The following is a 25377-nucleotide window of genomic DNA, read 5'->3' on the forward strand; positions in this document are numbered from 1 at the left end:
ATATAGGCCAGCAGTTTACCTGCACATTCAAATAACATTATCAGGTTTGTTGTTTGTGATTAATTCAATATTATGGTCTTTTCAGTACTTTCATCATTAAAAGGATTTTTAGGTTGGCTATGTCAGAGTAAACTGACATAACCACTCCACATTAGTTCTTTAAGGCGCATGTGTGTAACGTAAAGCACTGTGCTAAAAGCCACATATTTCAGTGACATTTAAACACACTTTGGTTACTGAAGAATGTGATTAAGTATTTTAAATTATTAAATTTTTTTTTTTTTACTTTTAGTCTAGGCGACTAGTCTGTTTTGTTTCTTTTCCTGTTTAACATGCTTATATCACTTTTGTTTTACGGGGTATGTGTGTGCCTATTTCTTAGCTCTGTGATGCAATTAAAGCAAAAAGGCAAACTCATAACAGCCCAAATAAGAGGCAGCGTGGTTCCAGACATTCTTCGCTGCACTCACTGACGTGCAGTGTAAATAAACAATAAAGTCAACTCTGGTGAGTGCGCACACTTTTATATTATGTGAATGTTTGTGCAAGTAAACCACCGCCTTCACACTCACACACACACGCACACATACAGAGGCACGCCTTCACACTCTGCTTTGGGCTTCGTGTCGACAACTGCCAGCATTCATTGACTCCTTCGCCTTCTGTTTGCTCTGATTTTCCTCTGACAGTTCGTTCAACTCTTCAGCGCAGCTGCTACAGTCAAACTCGGTCCCGTCCTCTGCCGTGGGAGACGCAAGGTGGCTGCTGGGCCCTGAGGACAGGTTGGTCAGCTCCGTCTCGTCGTGAGAGTAGCGGCCTGAGTCACCGGTGGCGTGGCTGCCCTCGCTGTTTGAAGATCCCTCTGTGTCGCCGGGATGTCCGAGCAGGGTCTGCAGGTTGGTGGGCTGGTTTGAAGAAAGCTCCTCTTCATAGGTCAGCACTGTGGTGCCGTGCTGGTATGAGGCCGCGTCAAGTCTTGTGTTCTGCAGCGCAGAGAGAAAGTTTCTCCTATTAGTCTGACTGTTCACGGCTCAGTTTCACATCTGCAGAGATCTTAACATCTTGAGCAAATCAACAGAAAAAAATATTCAGCCCTCATGAGAAGTGATTCAAACTAGATTTAAACCCAACAGACACAACATACCATGCTGTCGTCTTCAGGTTTGATTATTTGGTAATCACTTATTGAGAAGGACTCATTCTTAATCTCACCTGTGTGGGTTTACTCTCACTTTTCACATCACTGCTGAAGGAGAACCATTTCCTTTTCCTCTCAGCGGTGTGCTGAATGGGGCCGAGAGAATTGATGATGAGATCTGTTCCACCCTGCAAGAAAAGCAGCAATAAAAGAAAAGAGGCTTTATTACAGTTCAACTGTTGTTTAAGCAGCTCACATTGGCACTTAATTATAAACCTGCACTGTCATTGTGGCACTGATTATTTGAATTTGTTTTGTTTTTTTACAATGTCACATTTCTCAAAATGTAAATATAACTTAACACATTTAATTAAAATATTTAAAGTATATTTTTTTCTGGATTTTAGTGTCACGAGTATGACATGCTGTACCTTTGCATCAAGAAAATGGCTTAGATTCATCATTGGCATGCTCACATCAGCATGCTCAGCTTCTCCTTGAGAGGATGGAGGTCTTGCAGCTGCAGCAGATGTGCTCATTCCCTCTCTGCATGTTTTCACAGCAGAAAGTTTCCTGAAAGGACACAAAGTGACGTGTTCATAGAGGAAACCTCGATGTCTTGAGACAACTGTTGTTGTGATTTGGCTCTATATAGATAAAAGTGAATTGAATTGATGTGGGACATGGTCACTACACTCAGAGACACCAGGTACCTGTTTTTGCCTCTGCAGATGATGATGAAGGCACAGATGATGATGCAGATGAGAGCGATGCAGACTCCAACGCTGATACCGGTCATCGACTTCTGATCCAGGTGGTAGAAGTTATCAGAAAACGCTATGGGCCGAGGAAACATTGTCAGGTTATCATGTAACCTCTTAAAAAAAGAAACTCTTTACACTGTAAGACATCATGTTGGTTTCACTGACTTGTGGAGCCACGAGAAACCCGGATATCATGACCAAGGGGGAGACCTTCTCGTACTGTCAGCTCCACCGCATGAGAAAACGGACCGTCGCCCATGTCGTTGGATGCTGAAACCTTCACGAAGTAAATCTGGCCAGGCTTCAGGTTCTCCAGCAGCGCCATGGTGATGGTCCCTGTTGTGAGATGAAATTCTGTCTGAATACACCGGTGTGTATAAAGCATAAAAGAAGCAAAGACCACAAGGTTCTCCGTTTAATAGCACACTGTTTGTCCATGTTCAGGTAGTTTATGACTCTTCTGTGGCACTGTAATCCATGATGAATAAAAATAAGTTCATGAAGTAGAACAATTAATTAAAAAAATGTTTACTAGAGCCAGATTGATACAGGGTGCTTAATACCAATACCAATATTATCAGACACTAGACCGATATGTAACAATTTAAAAATCTAATATACCAGCTGATCTATTATTTTCTTTCAGACACACTAAATCTCTGTCATCTGCGGTTACTCACAAGTCCTTACTAAGATAATATAGCAATTCTGTTTAAAAATCCTGTTTTATTGTTAATTGTCCCAACTCAGCTTGGGAAGAGCGTTCCAAACAAAACATGTTCCAACAGGGAAGTTGCAGAGCACCCTCTGGTGGACACACTATGCAATGCCAACACCCATAAAAAGGTTAAAGGGTGTTTCTCCCGCCTCTTCTTTAATTTTTTGCTTAATATATATTATAAATATGGATATTGGTATAACAACAAATAGCTGGTAACCAATATACTGGTCAAGCTGAGAACTATCCTGTGACATTTACAATCATGGATTTTTTTTAAACTATGTTTTCACAGTAACCCTTATAATAATAATAATAATAATAATAATAATAATAATAATAATAATAATAATAATTCATCTTATTATAGGCACCTTTAAAGACCCTCAAGGTCAGCTTACAATAGGACAAAAAATAAAATAAAATAAATAAAAACATAAGGCAAGGAACAAAACAAAACAAAAAACAAGCATGAAAGTGTAAAATCAGGTATAAAAGCTAAACAAGGTAAAAACAGACTAAGACGGAATCATGATGAAGGGTATACAAGATTAAAAAAAAAAAATAAACACACATAACTGAAATCAATTCTGACAATGCCTGTGATATCGGTTTATTGTGTGTACTTACTAAGAGTCAAATTGTGAGCAATAATCTATCATAGTATAAGATGTATAACAATTATTTACCATCCATTATTGCAGTAAAAAGATATAGGCTGTTCATTTACAGAAGAGATTTAAAAGCATCTTTATGTGCAAATGGTCAACAAGACTGTAAATCAAAGTCTTTGTTGTAGTCTCATTAAACCACTTGGCAGTAAGACAAAGCAGTGAACTCTAGAGAATTCTGGGACTACAATGAAGACAGAGGCAGAGTCACTGATTCCCAGATGACCGTTTCCTTGACAGTCATGCATATATACACACACCTGTACATAAATGCTCTTGTTCTGAGTCTCTCCTTACCTTCCCTTTCCATCACCTGCCACTCCCCAGCTATCCAGTCATTTCTGGAGGCATACAGGATTGTGTAGCGTGTCACAGGTACATTGAGTTCATCTGGAAGCTTCCATGAAACAAGTGCGGTGTCTTCTTCAATTAGAGTCACTTTGATGTTGGAAGGAGGTTGCGTGGGAGCTGGGAGGTGAGAATGAAAAGACAAAGTGAACTCAGAACAGCTTTAACATGGGGATGTTCGTCTTTGTGCATGAAGAAATGAAGAAATTAATCGGTGAATAAGATGTTTCTGCATTTTCACCTTTAGGGAAGGTGTTCTGATAGACCACAGGGCTCCAGGGGCTGGACAGCTGGTCAAGATGGAGGCGAACAGCAAATTCGTACTTGGTATTGGGCTCCAGATCTCGCACGAGGAGTCTCTGTTCACTCCTGCAGAATACATGCACACTTTAAGAATTGTGCTCTCCTTTACAGATTCAATACTTACTGGCAAGACATTCCAGCCAACTTCAGACAGCTATGTTTAAAGAGGGTCAAAGAAATGGCCAGAAGAGGGCGATATGGAGCTGTGATGGCAGTGTAAAGAAAGAAGTACTTGTAAACTTTCCCAAACAAGTGTGAAGACAGCATTTATGTTGTTAAAGTGTTGTAAACACACAGTATAAGAAATGCATTCAGCTGATTTTAGGTTGTGATAATCAGCTGCTGCTAAAAAATCTAAATTACTGTTTAAAAAAATACTGTTAAAATAAAAACTATACTATGAAAGGAAACCAGGCAGTCGTACAGTAAATGCAGCAAATGCAGTTGAAATTACACGCTAACAAATATGAAAATCAATCTACATGTAGTCATGTTCACTTTGGTCTGAAGGGTAATTTCTTACGTCTGCAGGTAGAGCACCAGGGAGGCATTCTGCAGACCAACTGGATTGCAGCGGACGGTATAGTTGACTGCGTGGCTGGAGGTGAATGCTGGTCGACTCCAGTGCAGAAAGACGGTGGTCGAACTGTTGGTTTTAGCATACACGTTGTGTGGAGGAGGTGGAGGGGGTACCAGGCGATCTCGAACAGCTGAGAGGTACATCTAGATTAGTACTGTTATTTTTTCCCCACTTTTTCTGCACCATGTGGTCTGACTTTTCTATTATAATGTGGGACTTACAGACACATCCAGGGGTGCTGATAGTCTGGTCTGCTTGGTACCCATCTCCCACAACATTATAAGCCAGGATCTTAACATGGTACTTCTTCCTTGGATCTACATTAAGAGATGAAAAAAAAAAAAAAGAGCACTAAAGATTTAGATTGACAGTTCCTTACACAAGTCAGTATAGGCCACAACAGTGCCAGATGTGTTTCCTAAAGCTAATGGGAAGTGGGGGTGTTGTGTGAAAGAGAGCTGGCCGGTGTGGGTGTGAGGTCAGTGATGTGCTCTGGTTTGATGGCGTGGTGAGAACGAGGGGTAGGGCAGGGCGACAGATGCTCTGTGCTGCGAGTCCTTTGGTCAGTTTCGACACCACCCAAGGCAGCAGAACAGATAAGCCCCCCCCCATCCATCACCCTGTCACCCCCAGCCTTTTGACCACATATAAAGAAAGCTCTTTCTCTGGCCCCGTCAGGCCTGCTGGTCATTGGTCAGTGGCCACACCTACTCGGGTCCTGAATCTAGGGGTTAAATCTGGAGTGAAAACCCCTTGGGGAGGACACTGCTGATGGTCAGCAGCAGTAGCAGACCTTAGTGACCCTGGAGACCCTCTGCTGAACAATAGCCAACTGACCACATGTCCCTTTTACCCCTAAATGGTCATAATTTCCAGTGCTTAAAAACAGTAAACAAAATGTGACCCAGAGTCTCTAAATAATGTTTCAAAGATGCAGGATCACAGTTTGGTGAGAAACACCAGGTGGATGTGCAAAATAACAAAATCCAAACCAATCAATCCTTACTACTACAACTACTACTATCAGAGTCCTGTGTGTCCCGCAGACAACACAAACAGATGTATTTGATGTTCAGACATTTAGAAGCTCGAGAGAATAGGGAGACCACAGGAGATGAATTTATCTCCATGGAAGTTTGCAAAGTTTAGCGTGGGTGGAGCTACACACATTGCACCCCCACAGAGCCCTGAGGAGTTTCACTGGAGCCACACCAGGGCCAACAGGTCAGGCCAAGATAAAACTGAAAGAATCTGGGGTCATGGGTGTGGAATATGAGCTGAACCTCTTTTTTTGCCCAGGAAGCCTAAAACCTTAGTTATTCCTAAAGACAATTAAAAGCAATGAGGAAAAATAAAAGAACACAATATTCAGCAATGTAAACTATCTCATGAGTTGCTGCAGAGTAGACAAATGTTTACAGAGAAGAAGGACTGTCCCTCTCTTTGTTACTTCCAGAACTAAGTGAAAGCAGAATTCCTCGACTTCTACAGCTCTACAATGTCCTCCTTGTTATCTGGAGTTTCTGAGCCGCTTGTTAAGCCTTACCTCTAAAGAGGAGTAGGCATGTAGCATGCACCTCTACCCAAACCCACAATACAATGGGCCTGCCGTAATTATGTGAGAGAGGAGCTATGAGTGGGGGGGAAGCTGTGACATCTGGGCCATGACCTTTGACATGGAATCTGGGCAAGCTAAATCCTGCAAAAAAAGGGGGGAGGGTTACCTCTCTCCCCTTGAAGGGGGAGGGTCAAGCGGAGGAAGTGAGTGAAAAAGCAGGGAACCACCAAGAGTCAAACTGGCTTAAAGTAGCATCATATCAAAGTGTCCTGATAAAACCATGAAGATGACTCTTGAAGCTCTCAACAACACAGTCAGGTGAACAAAATCAAAGCAACAAATGACAACAACGAGGATTTTGCCTCAGCAAAAGATAAGAAAATAGTCTGAACTGAGTGTTCCTGATGATTATTCTGTTTAATTTACAGCACATGTAATAAAAAAAACTTATATGGCATGTTTCAAAATCCATCAAACAAGCTACTCAAAAAAAGCAAAAATAAACTGTAGTAAAAAAAAAAAAAACAGAGAAATGAGGAGACTTAATAAATAAAAGTCACTTTTAATTAAACAAGCACAATCATTACAAATGTTGTAGGGGATGATGCAACTCAGACGAAGTGACTCACTCACTTTCCTCGAGCTGCGAGTGCATCACAGTTAAACTGAAAATGTTTAAGAAGTTTCTCCATCTTCTTACATGAAACAATTCACTCACAACTGTATAACTGGGGTTTCTTTGCTTAATTAAAAGACTGAGTGTAAATATTACTGCTGGAAGGTATTTTTCATATGCAGAACTAGATTTACAAATTTTAAATGTGATTACAATACTACACATTGTATTCCGCTTTCAAAGCCATTCCTCAGGAGAAGATGCTTTCCTGTCCTTTCCACTGGGATACAGGCTTTTACTCCCATAAATTATTCTGTTTGGGGATATTCAAGCCATTTGTGACCCCCCCCCCCCCCCCCCTTTTTTTTTTTTAAAAAAGCTAAAATGCAGTTCCTGTTGGCCCTTGCAGTGTTGTTCTGTTGCGAAAGGCCCCCAGGCCCGAAGAGAGGCAATAAATGTCAATTCCTGCAAGAGCCCTCACACCGGCATCTATTAACCACCACCACCCCTACTATTCCTGTCTTTAGCCTCCAACACAAATCAGCAGACACACATGCAGGTTAAACATGACATAGCCTTTTTAAAATGAAGACTGTATTTCACACAGAACATGCTTTGCCTCATGTTTAATAAAAGGAGTGGACAAGATGCAACATGGCCTGCAGCTGTGAGATAAATCTGCAGTCCTGCCTGGTGCCAACAGGTATGAGAGGTCTTTAAGCTTCAGCTATGACAACTTGTGCTGTTCATGGGCCAAGCAACGAATACACATGCGAGGAAAGGTCACATCACCGTGCCATTTATACCAAACTGGAGCCTCTAAAACCACATTCCTGCTTTTTATGGTGTGCTTTCAATCATCTGGCTTGTCATGAGTGAGTTCAGAGCATGTTCTCTGCAGCTGAATCAGCAGTTTGTGGTTTTTCCTACAGATGACAGTTCAGAAATCAATACTATTGACTGCTGTATACAAAATCAAGTAGATTATGAAAAAATTAATTCACAGCACAAGCTGATTTGATTTGCAATGATAAACAGCTTCAAAGCTGCTTCTAGCACATCTTTAAAGCCGAGTTTAAAAGAAAAGCAAACACAAACCTATATATAGTTTTAGGGCAGCTTTCTTATTAAGTAACCACATGGGGCCAGGCAACTTAAGCTATAAAATGTAATTTGAAATGTAAAACTGCCAGAACACAGGCACTGAAACACTGAATTATAAACCCATAAATATTTCCAAAGCATATGACGCTCTGTGACTAACACTGCATCAGTCTACGAGCTCATTTCAATCAGCTTTACTAGCTGCCATTATCTAATGAGAACAATTTGCAGTAAATAACAGTGTAACAGACACAGTTAATGTATTCATTCATAATTCAATAATCCAATAATTCATCTAAGACCACTTAAATGTAAATCCAAAACAGGGGCGGAAAACCCATAAGGGAATATGGAGAAAATTCACTACAACTAGACTGATGTAACCGATTACTGCCTATCATCTAAGCTGGATAATAATAATAATAATAATAATAATAATAATAATAATAATAATAATGGATTGCATTTATATAGCACTTTTCGAGACCCTCAAAGCACTGTACAATTCCACTATTCGTTCACTCTCACATTCACACACTGGTGGGGGCAAGCTACAGCTGTAGCCACAGCTGCCCTGGGGCAGACTGACAGAAGCAAGGCTGCCATATCGCGCTGAGAGCATTGCTCATTGCCTGATCATCTTTAAAGATCACCTTAAAAGTGAGGCAATGTTGCTTCTAAAAGAAGGAAACACACATTCTCCCCTTATAGAAATAAAAATAACAAATAAATAAGACAGAAAGAAAGAGTTGTTGAATTCACTGGACTCTTCCACAGCTTTAGTTGGTCTGGAGTGGCCAGAAGCTTACTGTGACAAATGCCAATGCAGTCAAAAATATTTATAACTCATGCTAATACTACTTTTTGACTCATTTTAACATCCAAATTTCCTTTCAACCTTTTTCCAATGCAAACTTCATTTTAACAAGAATTCAAATGTTGTAACAAGATTGTGTAAAACATAATTATCAAAATAATTTCAAAGGAAAAGAAAGCAGATATAATTAGAGGAAATGTCAGACTGCTCACAGCACAGAAATGCCTTCTGTGCTGCAGGATGCGTTGCCACACAGGACGTCAGACACTTCAGTTCACACCTTTCTCCCCATGCACAGCGCTGCAGCTAATTTATGAGGAAGAAATCTCAAACCTGTGACATAGTGAGCTCACAAGACATGCTCATTGTTTAGCTAACAGCTCTCAGTTGGTCAGAGGATGGTTTTCCTTGAAATTCTGGCTAATACACCATCTTTGTGGCCCTCAAAGCCAAACAGAATAGGAGTCTTTGATCCTAATTCTCCTCCAGCAACACTGCTCAAAGGAGTCATAAAAGGCATGATAAATCAGCCTCCACAAAACAGTCTTACCCTCTTTAAAACACGGCCATGGAAAGCTGTTTTAACAACGAGGAACAAAAAGATGATTCTTTTAATTCAGCAGAAGCTGTATTTTACAGAGTGACCACAGCTCGCTCGTCCTCCCAGAACAACCCAGAACATCCAATATTCAGGGCAAAAAACAAGAAAACAAAAACCAAAACAGCTTAGAAATATTTCATACAACCATTCTTGCTGAAACGTTTAATAAATACTGAAACCCCCCCCCCCACACACACACACACAAACTTTAGCTGAATATAGAGGAATCTTTTTCCAGCACCTCAAGCTATAGCTATCATTAAAATAATATTCAAGGTATAACTTCATATCTAGGCAAGTAATTTTAGTGTCTGTGACTTTATCTGCACTAGATTCAACTATGAGTTAATCCTAGCAGGAGAAATGGGTTTAGTTGTCATATTTTTCATAGGATGTGGCAGAATGAGCCTAAACAGTTGTAGTGTTTACTGAAGTAAATTCTAACTTACTGAACACCTGTATCATTTAGACTTCACACCTACAGTAATATAGAATGACTCCTTGTCTTTCTCCCTTTCTGATCTCACTTGAGCACAGAGGCTTCTGATTTACAACTCAGCTGCTGACCACCTGGCTGACCTCCTCTGGCCACATATGGTCAGTTGTCCTTGGAGCTAGCCTGAGCTCCCTTTCCGCTCTCAAACAAAAAAAGATAAAATGAATCTGACCTAAAGGGCAGAGAGGCTGTGATGTGTCCCGAACACTATTCAGCAGCAGCAGAAAAGCCGCACACTGATGTCCCGCAGAAGTCAAGAGGTCGTGGAAACTGGATGTGATGCTGATATATTTCCCACTTAAAGAACCTCTGCTCCAAATGTGACATGACTTAAGCTAATTAATCGCTCACGTTCCCTAAAAAGATGCATCCAGATTTTAATAAAAAAATCTTAAAGACTGCTTTCTCTACTGTATGTATATCCATAAATGACAGAGATACACACATGATAAACAAGCAACAAGGCAGGTAAGCAACAGGATGTACACCTTGTCCATTACTTTAGTTGTTAGAATACTGGCATTCAAATTATGCTAAGTTTGATCATTTCATCTGAATATCTGGGACACTGAAATCAAACAAATGTCTTAGCTGGGAACTCACATGCAGCAGCTACCAAAACACAGACGGTCTCTGATTACACACACACACTTTCCCTGCAAAGAACCCCATCAGTTCAACACATCTTTTCATAGCAAATATCCATTTCCAGCCATATTAAATCATTAAACTATGACACCTTTAATTATGACGTAGGCAATATTAATAAAAAAAACAAACAAGTACTGTTAAACCAATAACACGTTGTTAAAAATCAACATTTTCAAAGATTGCCTGAAAATCTTAACAGATCTTAAAACTTGCAAAGTAAACACGAAACTTCCATCATGTGTTGGTGTTCATGTGAAAATACTGTAAAATGACCCAAACAGCCAAATTGGTGGCAGAAGGTAACCTAAGGTGAAAACTCACCGAGCCCTCCGATGGTGTGTTTATTATCCGAGGCGTGAAACTGAACTGGGGTGCTCTCAGGCTGGCTCTCCTCATGGTAGAATAGCTTGTAGCCCCGCACATTCGCTGAGTTTCTGGGTGCCAGCTGCCAATGTACCAAAATAGTGGTGCAATTTAAAGACTCCAGATGCAGCTCAGGAGCCAGGGGAACTGCAGAAGAATAAGACCATACGAACCACATTTATTTATTTATTATAAGTACGTCACAGTCTTCTTATAAAGTCGTACAAAAGAGGAACTTGATCCTAAAACAACTACAATCCATTATTTGAGCTGTTTTTGAGTGACAGAGGAAGCTTCTGTCCTGACCAGGTAAATGTTTTTGAAAAGTTAAATAATGCCCCCATCCCCCCACACTTTTAAATACTCAATAGAAACCACACGTAGAGATAAGGAAGCTTGTTTCACACGTTTAGGAATGACGGGAATGAAGTTTGCCAATAGAAGTTGCCTTTCAGAGTTTACACTGGACACTAAGGGTAAAAGAGATGGACAGAAAAAAAAACAAATCCTCCCCTCCCCCTTCCCAAAGCTTCAGATCTAGCTCTAAACAGCCATATATTCTGTCCAGCTCTGAAGCCCGAGGTCTCCCTTTATGACCCATGACCAAAGCCCTTCCAATGTTACTGACAGCACAGGGTAAAGGTCAGAGAGAAACAAATGCAATGTCTTAACAAGATTATTAAAGCGTGCTCTTCTCAATCTCTTGCCCAATTCACATTTTTGACTCAACTTCCTCTGCTTGGATAAGAATCTATTTAAAGTACAATTCTGACTTCATATTTTTGATTAAATGCTTCTATTTTAGAGGTTATGAGGACAATTCTTCAAGTACCTTGAGCACCGGATGCCTTCGGGGTACGGTGCGATGTCCAGGCGGACTGCTCACCCCACCCTACGCTGGTGGCGGCAACAATTCGAAGAAGGTAGATGGTGTCGGGTTGCAGGTTTTCCAGGAGATGCTGGGTCTTTTCTCCAGGAAGTTCTATCTGTGAGACCGCGCTGTCAGAACTGGTACGATAGGATAAGCGGTAGCTGCAGACTCGGCCACGACTCAGCTTGTCTGGAAGAGGCTGCCAAGACACCTGGATGTCTGTGGGGCTGCGACTGGTGAGGCTGAGCTCAGGGGCGCGGAGGGGTACTGTGGACCAAAGTTTAAATGATGAGCTCAGAGCATGTACAAGTAAACCTGTAAGCCAAAAGCTTCACGGTGCTCTACGCACTCAGTTTCAGAATGTCTTTGTTTTTTGTCTTTTAACTCTTTCTTGTGTATTACGTCAAAGAGAGACTCTGAACACCCAGCACCACTCATCCATCTACTCAAACCTTCTGTTTCCCAGTGCTAGCCAATCTGAAAGCCTAAAGAAATGCCCAAACAGGGAGGAAGTTGCTTGTTGTGCACCACCTTGTAGCTAACACTGGACATTCAAACCTCCCACTGCACCCCGTCATATGTGCCAAAAAACGCTATCAGCAATCTCTAGTAAAACCACCTATGCAACTAAAAAAACATATGAAACAGCCTCATATCCTGTTTTTAATTATATCACACAGGAAAGACCATGGCTAACCCATCTGCAGAAAATTCAATGACCTTAAACAGGGCTTATTTCTTGTTTTGTATTGACTGCATTAATGATTTTTTTGTTTGTTATTGTAGACCTCACCGTCCTCAAGTGTGTGCTGAAACACGTTGTCCGACATGCGACTGGCTCCCATTGGCATGTAGGCGACTACATAGAAGGTGTAGTTGTGCGCTGGCTCCAGATCATCAATAATATAGCGAGTTGTATCGTTTCCAATGACAATTTGATATTCCTCATTGTTTAACCCTGGACAAATGACAGGATTAAAAAAAAAAAAATGTTGAGATAACAATAAAAAGCAGAACATTCAAACTTTAGCCCCCAGCCCCCAAAAATCAGCAACAATATGATACAGTTTTGTTACTGTAGGTTTTCATAATTTATTCAACATTTTATGTATGTCCAGTCACTTTGTCTTATTTTACCACTGCTCAGCTTGCTTTGTGCATTCCCATGTTTTTTTCATTGTAATAAGAACATTATGCAGCTGCAGTTTTCATTTCCTGCCCCTTGGAACAACCAGCCAAGTCAGAAACAAAGACGGATTGGTACCTGGTCTAATTTCTCACTTAAGGTACTTCAGGCAAACAAAAATGTATTCTGTGTAGTCTGAATGCCTCAGTACGGCTCCCTGGAAGTCTTAACAAAGCTTGACTTCCTGTCCAATTTAAACTATCTTCCCCTCATAGAATACACACTTTTGGCCACTCCATCACACTGGCTAAAAAGTTCCCTTTTTCAGTAGATCTTCAGTTAAGTCCCAAGCCTCTATCAACAACCTCAGGTAAAGAGCACACTGCCTGATAACCAGCTTCTTTAAGTGGCACCAAGAGGACAAAAAAAATCTGTGAAAAGTGCAACAAATTCCTGACAGATGTCAGTTATTTGTTCAGCGACATCCTGTTTTTTTTTCTCAGACATCCTTATTCCCACCAAAAATCCAGCAGGTGTTCTTTTTTCAATAGTTGAATTCTGTACGTCTCTCCTCCTCAATGGAAGTCAGTGGCATTATAATGAAGTGCAGTCCTTGAATGCACAGCCTGCACATTTTCCTGAAATGCTACATTGTTTAAATGTGACTCTTGTTGTCAACAGAAAGAAAGTTCCCAGGAAAACTGAAAGGCTTTAAGGCTTTTCTGCTGCCACACTACAACCGTTGTGCTTCTTGTGAATAGTGCATCCTGTGTTTTATCCAGCAAAGGAAGGAACCCTGCATCTTTAAGCTTAACATGTCTTGTTGGTTCAGAAAACGCAGCTGTTCCAATTAACTCCGGAGTACAACAACACAACACTAACGTCACAGTGTCTGACAGAAAGTAGGATTTCTGAAACTGCCACGAAAATCCTGTCTTAATGTACTGTTCCTGTTACCAAAAAACCCAACAACAAAACATGTGTGTGGATTCTGCTTACCTTCAGCCTTCATGTAGTGTACAGAGTAAGCAATAACTTTATCCGAGTTATACAGAGGCCTCTCCCAAGCCAGAAGGATGGCAGAGCTTGACACAGTGTCAGCTCGGATGTTCCTGGGTGCGCTTGGCCGGTCCTCTGACATCACCACAATGAGCCTCGCCATAGTGAGGACTGATCCCTGCTCATTCTCTGCCTGGCACTGATAGATGGCGTCATCCTCAGGGATGATCTGGTTGATGACTAGTTTGCTGGAGACACCCAGAGATAAAGAGTATGGACCCAGATGATTTCAGGTGAAAATTTTGAGGAAACCAACAAAATTTCCATTGGCACATTTATAAATATACAGGGTGGGGCATTTATATGGATACACCGTAATAAAATGGGAATGGTTGGTGATATTAAAGTCCTGTTTGTGGCACATTAGTATATGTGAGGGGGCAAACTCCTCAAGATGGGTGGTGACCATGGTGGCCATCTTGGATACAACTTTTGTTTTTTCAATAGGAAGACGGCCATGTGACACATCAAACTTATTGGTAATGTCACAAGAAAAACATTGTGTGATATTTGAAAGTTCTGGTCAACTAGAACTTTCAAATATCATCTCATGATAATTTGGGGTCACAGTAATGACTCTTTAAATGAACTGGAGAGAAACATGCCTGTTGTACATCTTGATCCGACCATTAGAGTGAACTTTTTCTCCGTTCTTAAGCCAAGTGATGCGAGGCGTTGGATTTCCTTCAGCATGGCACACAAAGCGAGCGGTGCCAGCTCTGGGGCGCGTAAGGCTCTCAGGCCACTCCACCAAGGAAGGCGGTGCTTTAGAAAAAGAACAGCAATATGTTCAATTCTACGTGATCATCACAAATAGAAATCATGAACAGCCTGAGTAGTATATTCTGTTTTTACCTAGCACAGTGACATTAGCTGAGGCCATGGTATAGTTCCTTGTGCCAGGTGTGGTGGCTCTGCACAAATAGACGCCTCTGTGCTGGGGCTTGATGTCTGTGATAATGAGGTTGCCGTTCCCCAGCACTTTGGTGTTGTAAACATCAATAGGTTTGCTGTCTGCTCTGCTCCAGGAGATGATGGGTCGGGGATTGCCTGTGGCCATGCATTCCAGGATGGCAGTTTGGTGCAGTGACACCGAGATGTTCTGTGGTGAAGCGATGATACGAGGTCTCTGGGGAAGCTGCGGTCTGGGACCTGTGGAGAGAGAGCAGAAGACAGCTTTAGTGCACATGGTGAGCTGTAAGGCTTTCAACTGCTTCAGAGTCAGACTTTTTAACTCAACTGTGTGCTTAAATATTACAAGTTTGCAAAAAATGAGCTGGCTAACACACCTGGGGTCACAGTGAGGGTGGCCTCTGTGCTTCGGCGTCGACTAGCAATATTGGTGGCGACGCAGCGGTAATTTCCAGCGTCAGCCTGCTGCACGGCCTGAATCTGAAGAACACCACTGGGCAGGACTGTGATTCTGAAAGACAGAAACACACGCACCCACACAACAATGATACTTACAATATGAACCAATTTCATATGAAACATCTTAGACAACATGAAATAATGGCTAATAAAGAATCTTATCTAAAATTTGTGTAGGAATAATGTAAATGAGTAAGATGAAATTAAACTGAAAACAACAGAGTGCATACCGTTCAGTGGCGAGGGGTAATGTGACCCGATTGAACTCCCAAGTGATGATGGGAGGAGGGTGTGCAACAGTCTTACAGGAAAACCTGGCGACTGAGCCTTCAGTCGCCACAATAGATGTTGGCTGAACTGAAAATGAGGAAATACCTGCAACAAAACCAACCAGGAGACAGATTAGAGACTTGTTATGTATGCAGAAGTACAGAGAATTAATGTATATCATTAAAATAATAAACAAAAGTGTTACAAGCATATCCAAGTTTGTGATTATCATGACATCATCCATCCATCTCAGTCAGATATCAGAAAACAGACGTTCCTGCTCCTGAAGCTGTAAACATGCAGCATGCTGCTGGAAGGTGGTGACTGGAGTGGAACAGCTACATCCTGCGTGGATTGGGTTTCTCTGAAACTGAGCTAGTGTCAGCCACCAGCCAAGCAGCAAGCAAATAAGACCCAACCAGATTTACAATAAGGACCTTTTAGATGTTTGTGTAAATCTATTGAAGTTTTGAATAGCTGTTCCTCTTGAGTCACAAAAATCCTGAAAGACACCCAGATCCTCATGCCCCCCTCTACTTAAAAAGCAGGAGGTCAGTCGCTTGTTAAAAGAAATCAATTGCACTCTTGTCTGTGATAGACAGAACAGTGAGCCCCACAGCTTGATAACATTTACTATAATAAATAAATCAAATTATCAATGGCATACATGGACAAATCAGTACACTAAAGGATTTTTGCAGCGGACCAACAAATTAAATTTTCAATTTCAGTAGGTCCATTTTCAAAAGCTGTTGCCTGTTTTTAAGTCAAAACCATCACCCATTCAGCAATGGATAAACAAATACACTGTGGTGCTCTTTAACCTCTGAGCACACACCCAGAGCCGCTTCTGCTGCAGTGAGCCATCAGCACTCAGCAAAAGAAACACAAAAGAACAGGAAGCAGGATATCAAGTTAAAACCACGTCTGTCACATGTTTACTGCAAAAAAAACCATCCAAAGAGACGTTTGGAGATGCTGCATGGAGAAATACCAAATAAACTACAAATAAGGAAGAAAACAAAGAGAAACCACAGAGGAAACAAGCATAAACCAAACAGTGAAATGAATGATATCCGAATTACTCATTGCCAGCTATAATCCTTTACACTCTGATATTTAACATCCTTATCGGGATACTTTTCTTTTAGCTCAGTGCTATGATAACCTCTGCTTTCGAGAGAAGTCTCCAGGAAATCCCTTAACTGCAATAAACACACAGTGGTGCGTATAGGGGAGGGGGTGATGGATGGCTGTGTGTAAGCAGTGCTGCCAGCTGCTGTGGTGTTAAACAACAGCAGAGCTCAGACTGCGTTCAGTGAATTATGACTTTTACACATTTAACAGAAACTGTCAGCTTCAAATCAAACTGACATTTGGAGAGGAAAGAAAGGATCTGTAGTTTGATTACAGAGATAAAATTAACTTCTAATTACTAAATTGCAGTTTTATTAGGACTATTTGGGGTTTTGTGTCATGCAAGGGACTTCATGAATGAAAACATTAAAAAGGCATGGCTGCTGGCTTCATCCATTTCTGATGAACCGTTGGACAAAAGTCAAACTGTTGTCAGGATCAGATGTCGTCACCATGGACACGTTTAATCTAATTAGCCTTAAGCTGTTGCCTCCTTAGCTCCACTGTGATGTTTGATGTGAGGACAGAAGCAGAGAGAGGCATTGAAACCGCCTCTCCCAGGCCCTCTCCTGCCCCTCCTGTTTTAACACAACCTCTTACAAAAATGCCATTACCCTGCTGAAGTGATATGACTGCAGGGCATGAGAGATGAGCTGCTCTGATCCTTTGCCTCTCCACTCTGCCTTTCCATTCACTCAAGTGATGCTCGATTGACAAACAGCGGGACAATCATTGATTATTGATTAACCACTAAGACAAGAAGGAAGAAAATCTTTAACTGCTGAGGGTTTGTTGTGCACTGTTCCAAGCTGAAAAACAGGAGGCGGACTCTTTGAGGGATGATGTTTGCCAAGAGGCATCTAAGACGTAGATAAAATCATCAAGGCAAACAGCCGAGCTCTTTCTAATTCAGTCAAATATACACATTTTCTGATTCGGCTATTTATTCTGTGTATTTCACAGTGAGTTATGTGGTGTAATTTCCTTTCCTACACCAAAATATACCAACATAACAATCTCTGGTGTAACATTTTGGCCTTTACCCTAAATCAAACAGAGTAAATACCTCAGCCTTATTCCCTAAAGGCTTGACAAAGCAGTTCCGACCATCTGCCCTTCCCAGCAATCTCACCTCTCACCTCTGACCTCCACAAATCCTGCATAGCACCCAACTATGGCAGAGTCCTGTGTGACCACCCCAAACTAGTCCTGTTGCTCAAACTGCCAGGAAAACTACCTAGAAAACACATTGCCCCAGCTGTGAGGCTTTCAAATACTGTTTTACAATAATAATAATAATAATTCTTTTGTTCTATCAGTGACATCTTCCAGTTGTTTCTGTTACAACAAAATAAAACCGTACAGATGGTCCAGCTGCTTTTTTACAATATACAACAGCCAGAATTGACAGATAACATGAATTGAAAGGTCATTGTCTTTTCTCTGTCTTATTTGATTGGATAAGCAGTTATAAAAGCTGTGGTTTTAATTCCCACCACACAAAAGGTCATTATGGCAGTTTACTGTTGCTTGTTTATTGTTTTTACTTGAAAAAGATTATTTCCATTATGTCAATTTGAATAATACTGCACCTCTAGCTTTCTAGAGATTTGACGAAAAGCACGTTACACAGTTTAAATCAACAACATGCACTTTCCATGACTTTTCTAAGTAGAGTTAGGTTACCTTAAATCTACTCTTCTTATGAGCCTGATTCTTGTTAACTGGAGTGAACCACGTGCTGAGACTAAAATAAACCAATTCCAGCAGCACTATTGAAAAGCATCGTCATTTAATTATGAAGAGTGATGAGTCCTTTACTATGATCACTGGCCCTACTGAACATTGATACAGGCTCTGAAAGAAAAAAAAAGGGCTGATAAGAAGAAGAAGAATGCAAGGCTGAAAAAACCCACAAAATCAATCACTAGCTGCATGGCAGATGTGGCGCTGCTCCATGCAGGCTGTCGGACAGTCAAGTGACCACTGGCCTGGCTAAACAAAGAGCTATTCCCATGAGCAGTGTGACCGCTCAAAGCTCCGAATGGGCAGTGGGGGAGCAGTGTTGGAAAGAGCATTCATCCCCCTTCTCCAATTCCTTATCTCTGCTGCAAAGTTTTCCAATCACTCAACAGCAACCCTGCACTCACAAACAGTGGCTTCATTGTCTTGAAACTCCCTAGCAGAGAACAGAGTTAATAAAGTCACTCTGTAAATACCCGTGTTCTGGTTTTGGCAACAGTTTTATCCTTTGTTGTGGTATGAAATAAAACATATGAGAGATAGATGCTCATGATCACTATGAAGGAAACTAATCAAGCCAGATGTGCACCCAGCATTATTGCAGGACAGATTTTAGGCCTACTCTGCATCCCACTGCACCTCCATCTATTGAACAGTTAAAAGAAACCTTTGACCTTAGGGCCCGGTGTTCAGGGGAACCATGGTAACCTTTTGTAACCAGCAGAGGAGAAAAGCAAGAATCTTGGGTTTGAGTTGTCTCACTTAAGGGCATTTCCTTCACTCAGATTGCAGTTCACACTGTGCAAGGTTTGCATTTGTCTTCAAAATGTGCCAAGCTGGTGCAAGTCAGATGCATTCCTTAGCAACTTAAAATAATGTCACAGTCCTGACCTTGCAGGCTGTGGACACACCAGCGAGGTAAAATAAACTTTGCAGCAGCTCCTTAGAATACCTCCTTTAAGGCATGAGCATAAAAAAGTGAAGACTACCCAGAGTAAGAATTCATGCCAAACTCTCTTAAACAGTGACAACTTCACTTGGGAAAATTTGTTTTCTTATAAACATGAAAAAAGTTCAACAAACCACTAACCCAGGATACTGTTATCATAATCTCTGTTATCTGACTTAACAGAGTTCTATGCATTTTCTGGCTATTTTTGCCCATTTCATCAACAAAAATTATTATTATTATTATTTCTTGTTGGACAGCAGGTAGGGATGGGAATCAAGATCAGTTCGTGTGCCAGAGGAAGAAAACAGTGACCATGAGGCATTCACTTCCTAACACACTGGCCATAATTTTATTGTCTTAGTCTAGTCCTCAGATCTACCAAGTATCAACCTTACGAGCTGCAAGAACTGAGCCACAAATTTCAAAACACTGTAGTTTCTCTAATGGCCACTCAAGGCTTACTACAACATACATAAATCCCTACAGACATCCATGTTAAAATTTCCAAATTTACAGCATGTTTGCAGCTGCATTTCATCCACCTGGATGGTAGAGGATGGTTAGGGGCGTGGCCACTTTGATTGAGAAGCCTCCATAAACAGGTACCTGTAGCCTATCAATGTCTCCTAGGCCTCACAACTACTACCACTGGAGTCAATGAACTGTACATTTTCACTGTGTTTATTCCTACTGGAAATTTTTAAGTGAATAAACTGTTTCATTTCACTTCATCAGCTTTCACCAGGATGAGGATATCCTTTCACTAGCAGACAGTGCCCACATTACATCAGTATGGGAGCTACAAATACACCAGAGCTGTAAATGTTTATTAAAAATAAAATTGGAAATTTTCCTATTTTTATACAGTATTCACTTGTAGTGGTATATTTTTCTGGGGAGACAACTCAAGAGTCAGTCCCTGTACTGAAATCCCCATCAATCTGAGGTCTGTTGACAAAAGTCACACGATGAGGCTCAGGTGTCACATTCCTTTTCATCAAGGCCAAATCCCTTCTCACCTTTGTGCTTCAGGATCCTGTGTTTAAAGTTACCTTCCATCACCACCATATTTCTCAAACAACAATGAACATCCATCCAGAGATGGAGCAACGTTTGAAAAAGCTACCAAGGAGCAGACCGTCTGCAAAAGCAGCATAAATCAGCTGAGGAACACATGAAAAGACTCCAAAATTCAGACATCAATGAGCAGACCCCCATGCAACAGGCATGTCATATGATAATTAATCAAAATGCAGATCTACTAATATTTAACTTTTACGACTAGTGCAATTAGCCTTGCTGTGGTGACCACTTCCAGCAGCTCTGTCCACTTTTGCCCACGAAGAATGCCTTCTTCTTTTGTGAGCCGGGAGTGGACAAAAAGAGAGTGAAAAGCTTTATACTCTTTCACCGGGGCAGTGAGGCAGAAGACAATTGGGTTAAGCCTACGATGCCTACTGACCTGCTAAGGCCTGCAATAAAGTTTGGTCATTTAGACACTCAGGGTAAAGCCGCAGTATTGGGAGAGCAGCAATTCACATTTGTGTGTGTGTGTGAGAACCACTTACAACAACCCCCACTACTACCTCTGTGTCCTTCAACTGAGCATTTCTCAGGTATGTGAAAACTTTATGAGCTACCAGATAGACCTTCCAGCAGGTCTAAGTGCTGTTTTAAAACAAACTAGTAAAGCTTACAGGCAGCCTTTATCACCTCTTAACTTAAAGCTATAAAGCAAACTAAACCACTCAATCAATTAATCAAGCCACACTTTTTAAACACCAGAAAATGTCTGAGTTATGACTGGGAGCTCTATCAGAAAGCACTGCCTGTGGTACCGCTCCAGAATAATTAATGTAAACACAATAACTGTTATGTAACACATGCTAATTGCAGTTTTTTGGCACAACCTGCTCTTAAAATCCCCTTCCCTACAGCACTGCAAAAAAAATTAAATAATTTTTTGTATGTATTTTTGGGTTACTAATTGATCAAAAGCAATAGAAAACGCACACATTTTACAAAGTGGCACAACAAGACAGCAAATTTCAGGGCCTGTGAGTGGAAGAAGATATAAGGTGCCAAAAGACCAACTCTGTCTGAAGCCTCCCCTGCCTCCCCCTGAAAATACGAGGCCAACTCGCACAACGCAGGAGGAGAAAGCATTCAAAAAGAACAATTCCTCGAGCCATCAGGGTGCAATAACATGAAAGCCAGGGCCAGTGAATAGGGGTCATCTGCTCTTTCGCATTGGAGAGCCAGTATCCCACACTGCTCCTAACCTTTCAAATCTCCTGGTCCTTCATTAACACACCAATGGGCATTTTCCTCAATTCCCAGCAGCATCCCTTTTAAGCTCTAACTTTGAAGACTTTGTCCATCTTCTTGCTGCCACCAAAGCTGCCCAGACCAGACCAGACTGAGCATCAAATAAATATGCGTATAACAGCAAATCATGCTAGATTACACAACTCATATCCCTGATACTCACTTGCGATTGTAAGGTGGGCTTTCTGGCTCAGGATTGCTCCATACTTGTTCTGAGCAAGGCACTGATAAAACCCCTCATCTGATTTGTCTCCTCTTCTGCTCTCCACCTCTGAAATAAAAAGGGAGCCGTTGGAGAGCAGGTACACCCGCTCATTCTCCGCGATTTGTACTCCGCTCTTGAGCCATTTGACGTCGATGGGCGCCTCTCCATGCGCCTGACAGTCCAAAATAGCTGCTTCTTTCCGCATGACGGTGACATCGAGGGGCTCCTTGATGAAAAACAACTCACTAAAGCACAACACACCTGCAGGTAGAGAGACCAGGAAGAGAGTTGTTATGATTTAAGGAATTTAACAGCATTTGTACACCAGTTAAAGAGTTTAAGACCAGCCTGATGTAAAAAAAAAAATTAAAGACGTTTAATAATTTCTAGCTGGGTCTCATCAGTGTCTGTGGAGCCAGTTTACAGCACCTACTAAGGGAAAAATCACATATAAAAGGCTTGTAGGCCTGCCAGCAGGAAGTCTACTGTCCAGTATAGTCATAACACTCAAGCTTGAGGTCTTCCTGCACCACCTACTTAAGGCTATAAAGCTGAAGATGAAACAGATTGTCCTATTAGACCAAGCCTGTAGTTTAAAGCATTAACAGGACAACGTGCAACTATATTTACATCTTACAAGCTTATAAAATGTATAAGAATCTTTTCTCATATTACTCATGAACCAACTCTGTTATATGTATTTATTTTGCTTTGGTAGCTGGATCTGATCTTTGATTTCAGCTCAACACCTGACTCACAGTTTCTACTAATACTCTGTGGTACCTTTAAAGTATATTCAGATGTTCTAACGCAGGGATGTTAAACTCATTTTACATTGGGGGAACTTCCTCTTTATCTGTTTTTCCACCTGACAAAGAAATAATGCTTAGGGCTTAAACTGTAAGAGATAAACATGTAAATTTACAGAAAAAAAACCTTGTTGGGTCACTGTGAAGAGCTGTAACTATACTGTAATTATAAAATGGATATTTCTTGTTTATTGACAGAATGTCATCTTTTTGTTTTTTAACAGTCAACCTAGTGCAAAAATGGTGGCTTTTTATAGTAGTTACTTAAAAAATGAAACTTTCTGTCATTTAATTGTTAATCTGTTACTTATTTTGTTTTGCGCAGTATCAACGACCATGGAGGAGGTCTGTGTTAGTAATAAAAGGTGTAGCCACATATGAAAATACAATTAAAAGTCGAAAAATGATGGCTTCCTTCACATTTTCGAAGTTATCTAATAGGCCAACCTGGAGTCTTTAGCTGTACGATTCTGGCGCCCGGGCCCCATGTTTGACACCCCTGATAATACAGTTTTTATATCTACCTGTAAATAGATTACAATTAACCAGGTGAACATTTGAAGTTAAGACTGACTGTTGAATGAACCAAAATAGGAAATATTGCCTTTAATACTCATGTTTTATGGCTTTTAAAATAAAACTTTTTACCAAATATGTTTAAAAACTGCCTCCGTGTCTTCGGTTTATTTTAGGCAGCTAGCTAAAAGTTAAAACCGTTAAACTGAATCTGCGAGCTTCCGTTAAAGTCCGCAGACTAACACACACGTCCTCACGGGACAGTCAGTGATGTCCATACAGGACGCCGCGCACTCACAGGTTAAAATGAGTAAAAGTGGTCCTGCTTCTTACCTGTGATTGGAAGAAAAACGACAAACAGCAGACGCTGGTATAAACTCCTTTTAAATCGCGCCATTTACGTGAATTGTCCGCGCATGCTAGCTGCTCTCTGTCCTTGCTGCTTCCTCCACATGAGCTGCTCTGCTACTGACGAAGAGGACTCCCTACTCAGAGGTGCAGGAGGACAGCTTCCCTCGTCCGGCCGAGGGTGGACGGTAACACCAATTAATCACATCCATAGTACAGCGTGTGGTGCGGCGCCACCTAGCGGCAAGGCACGGACACTACACCTGGGAAAACATTACTATAGAAATTTAACTGTGTAATTTTAAACTGTGTATATACTGTATATTCTGTGTATTTATACTCTCACTCTTATTGCCTGTTTATGCCCTGTCCTTATCTTCAACGTCATGCTGCTCTGTTGTACCTTAATTGCCCCTTTTGGATAAATAAAGTCTTTCTGATTCTGATTCTGATTTGTGATTTTTGCAGTGAGTTCACAGCAAAAAGCAAATGAAAAAACAAAAAAGAAAAATTCAATTAAAGAAGAACAAATTTTCAGTTTTATTATTGCAGGACAGTCTGTGCAATGTGCTACCAGAACATTTTCAGTAAATTTACATAGTTATTTCTTATAATTTAGGGCTTAAGCGGTATCTGTTTGACTGTGTAGAAAAAACAAGCTCTACTGTTAAAATTGTACTTTATATATTGAAATATCTCAGAGATTAAATGTGTGATTAAACTCAATTAGAAAGTTTCAGAAAGTTCAGAAAGTTGCACTGGTCCTGTTCACATAAGATCAAAGTGAGCTTAATGTGGTTCACAATGTAAAATTAATATGATATCCCTGAGTTATAGTGTTTGCCATCTTTAACAAGCTGTTGCACCTGAGTGATCAAAAGGAATCATGGTCAAAACATGAGCGCTGCCAGCTAAAAACAATGGAAGGAATCCAACACAGAGTGTGGCAAAAGATGTGGTTCCCAGTCGGCTGTGTCTCAGGCAAGCCCAAATTAAGTTGGACTTTTGTAATAGGAAAACATACAGGCAGATCATGAAAGTTGCCATGAAAATGGACAGAAAAGAATATAAAAAAGGTTTTAAAAATAACACAAAAACACTAACATAGGGTTCAGAGTCACCTGACTCTGTATTTCTAATATTAAAAGTAGAGAGGCTGTCTGTCTCCCAAATCCAAACTGGGAGCTGGTTTCACAGGAGAGGGACTGAACGCTGAAGCCACTGTCTCCCGTTCTACTTTTAGAAAATCTGGAAGCCCCAGTAAAGCCCGCAAACTGAGACCAATGTGCTCTACTGGGATAATATAATTCTGTGAGGTCAAAGTTCAGTTCTTGAAGGAAAAACAAAAAACATGCTTTTGCATGTGGCAGATTTTCAAAAACAAAGCATGATGACAGGTAAAGTTTTCTGCGGTAATGTCCTTATCGTGATGTGTAAATATCTGTATTCAAACAGAGAAATCTGTTAGAAACAGAGAAATGTTTTAGTGCAGTGATGATGGCATATAGAAACTTAGCTGACTTTGTGTCTGAAGCTAGGATTATCTGTTTAACGCTTCTATGGCACCGTAATGTAAATGATAAGGTACAACTACTTTAAAAAAATAAATAAAAAAGCATTAAATAACTCTTTATTATCTGACTAGCCTTCTCCGTACACACAACATCAACCATTTGCAGCATTATAGTTTAGAGAGAGATCAGCTGGTGACCATAAATAGTGTTTAATGTGTTTTATAGACTATTTAGTAAAACACAGTAACATGATAACTGAGAAGCCTTCATCTGCTGTGGAAAGCTGTTAGTGGAGGTGCAGAAGCTCCAGGACGAATGAGTACACATAACTAAAATACTGATGTCTTATTTGATAAGTTTTCAAAGTCAGTGATTAATCTTCAAGCTGAATTTGCACATA

The 25377-nt window shown here is 40.8% G+C and overlaps 1 protein-coding gene across 1 annotated transcript; it reads right to left on the bottom strand.

The window, feature by feature from the left end:
- Window positions 1–602: 602 nt before the first annotated feature.
- Window positions 603–23512, bottom strand: prtga (protogenin homolog a (Gallus gallus)). Its single transcript, XM_085354674.1, has 19 exons — window positions 23449–23512; window positions 21749–22051; window positions 15386–15530; window positions 15074–15207; window positions 14640–14936; window positions 14390–14549; window positions 13725–13972; window positions 12393–12557; window positions 11561–11866; window positions 10687–10875; window positions 4744–4839; window positions 4466–4652; window positions 3881–4008; window positions 3589–3759; window positions 2068–2238; window positions 1852–1975; window positions 1570–1711; window positions 1213–1326; window positions 603–983 (listed from the first exon to the last, which is right to left on the bottom strand). Exons 1-19 carry the CDS (start codon window positions 23510–23512, stop codon window positions 603–605), a joined length of 3525 nt encoding a protein of 1174 aa, XP_085210800.1.
- Window positions 23513–25377: the final 1865 nt, after the last annotated feature.

The sequence above is a fragment of the Diplotaxodon limnothrissa genome, linkage group LG1 (genome assembly GCF_057381915.1).
Source record: "Diplotaxodon limnothrissa isolate DT_005_m linkage group LG1, D_limnothrissa_male_GT1.1, whole genome shotgun sequence".
Lineage (NCBI taxonomy): Eukaryota > Metazoa > Chordata > Actinopteri > Cichliformes > Cichlidae > Diplotaxodon > Diplotaxodon limnothrissa.

Excerpts from the sequence above, each read along its gene's own strand:
- prtga (XM_085354674.1), bottom strand. The coding sequence starts at position 23,512 with ATGGCGCGATTTAAAAGGAGTTTATACCAGCGTCTGCTGTTTGTCGTT. Across the intron at positions 15,531-21,748 it reads AGCCCACCTTACAATCGCAA|GTATTTCCTCATTTTCAGTT; the intron begins GTGAGTATCAGG and ends GTTTTGTTGCAG. Across the intron at positions 1,327-1,569 it reads GCCATTTTCTTGATGCAAAG|GGTGGAACAGATCTCATCAT; the intron begins GTACAGCATGTC and ends CTTTTCTTGCAG.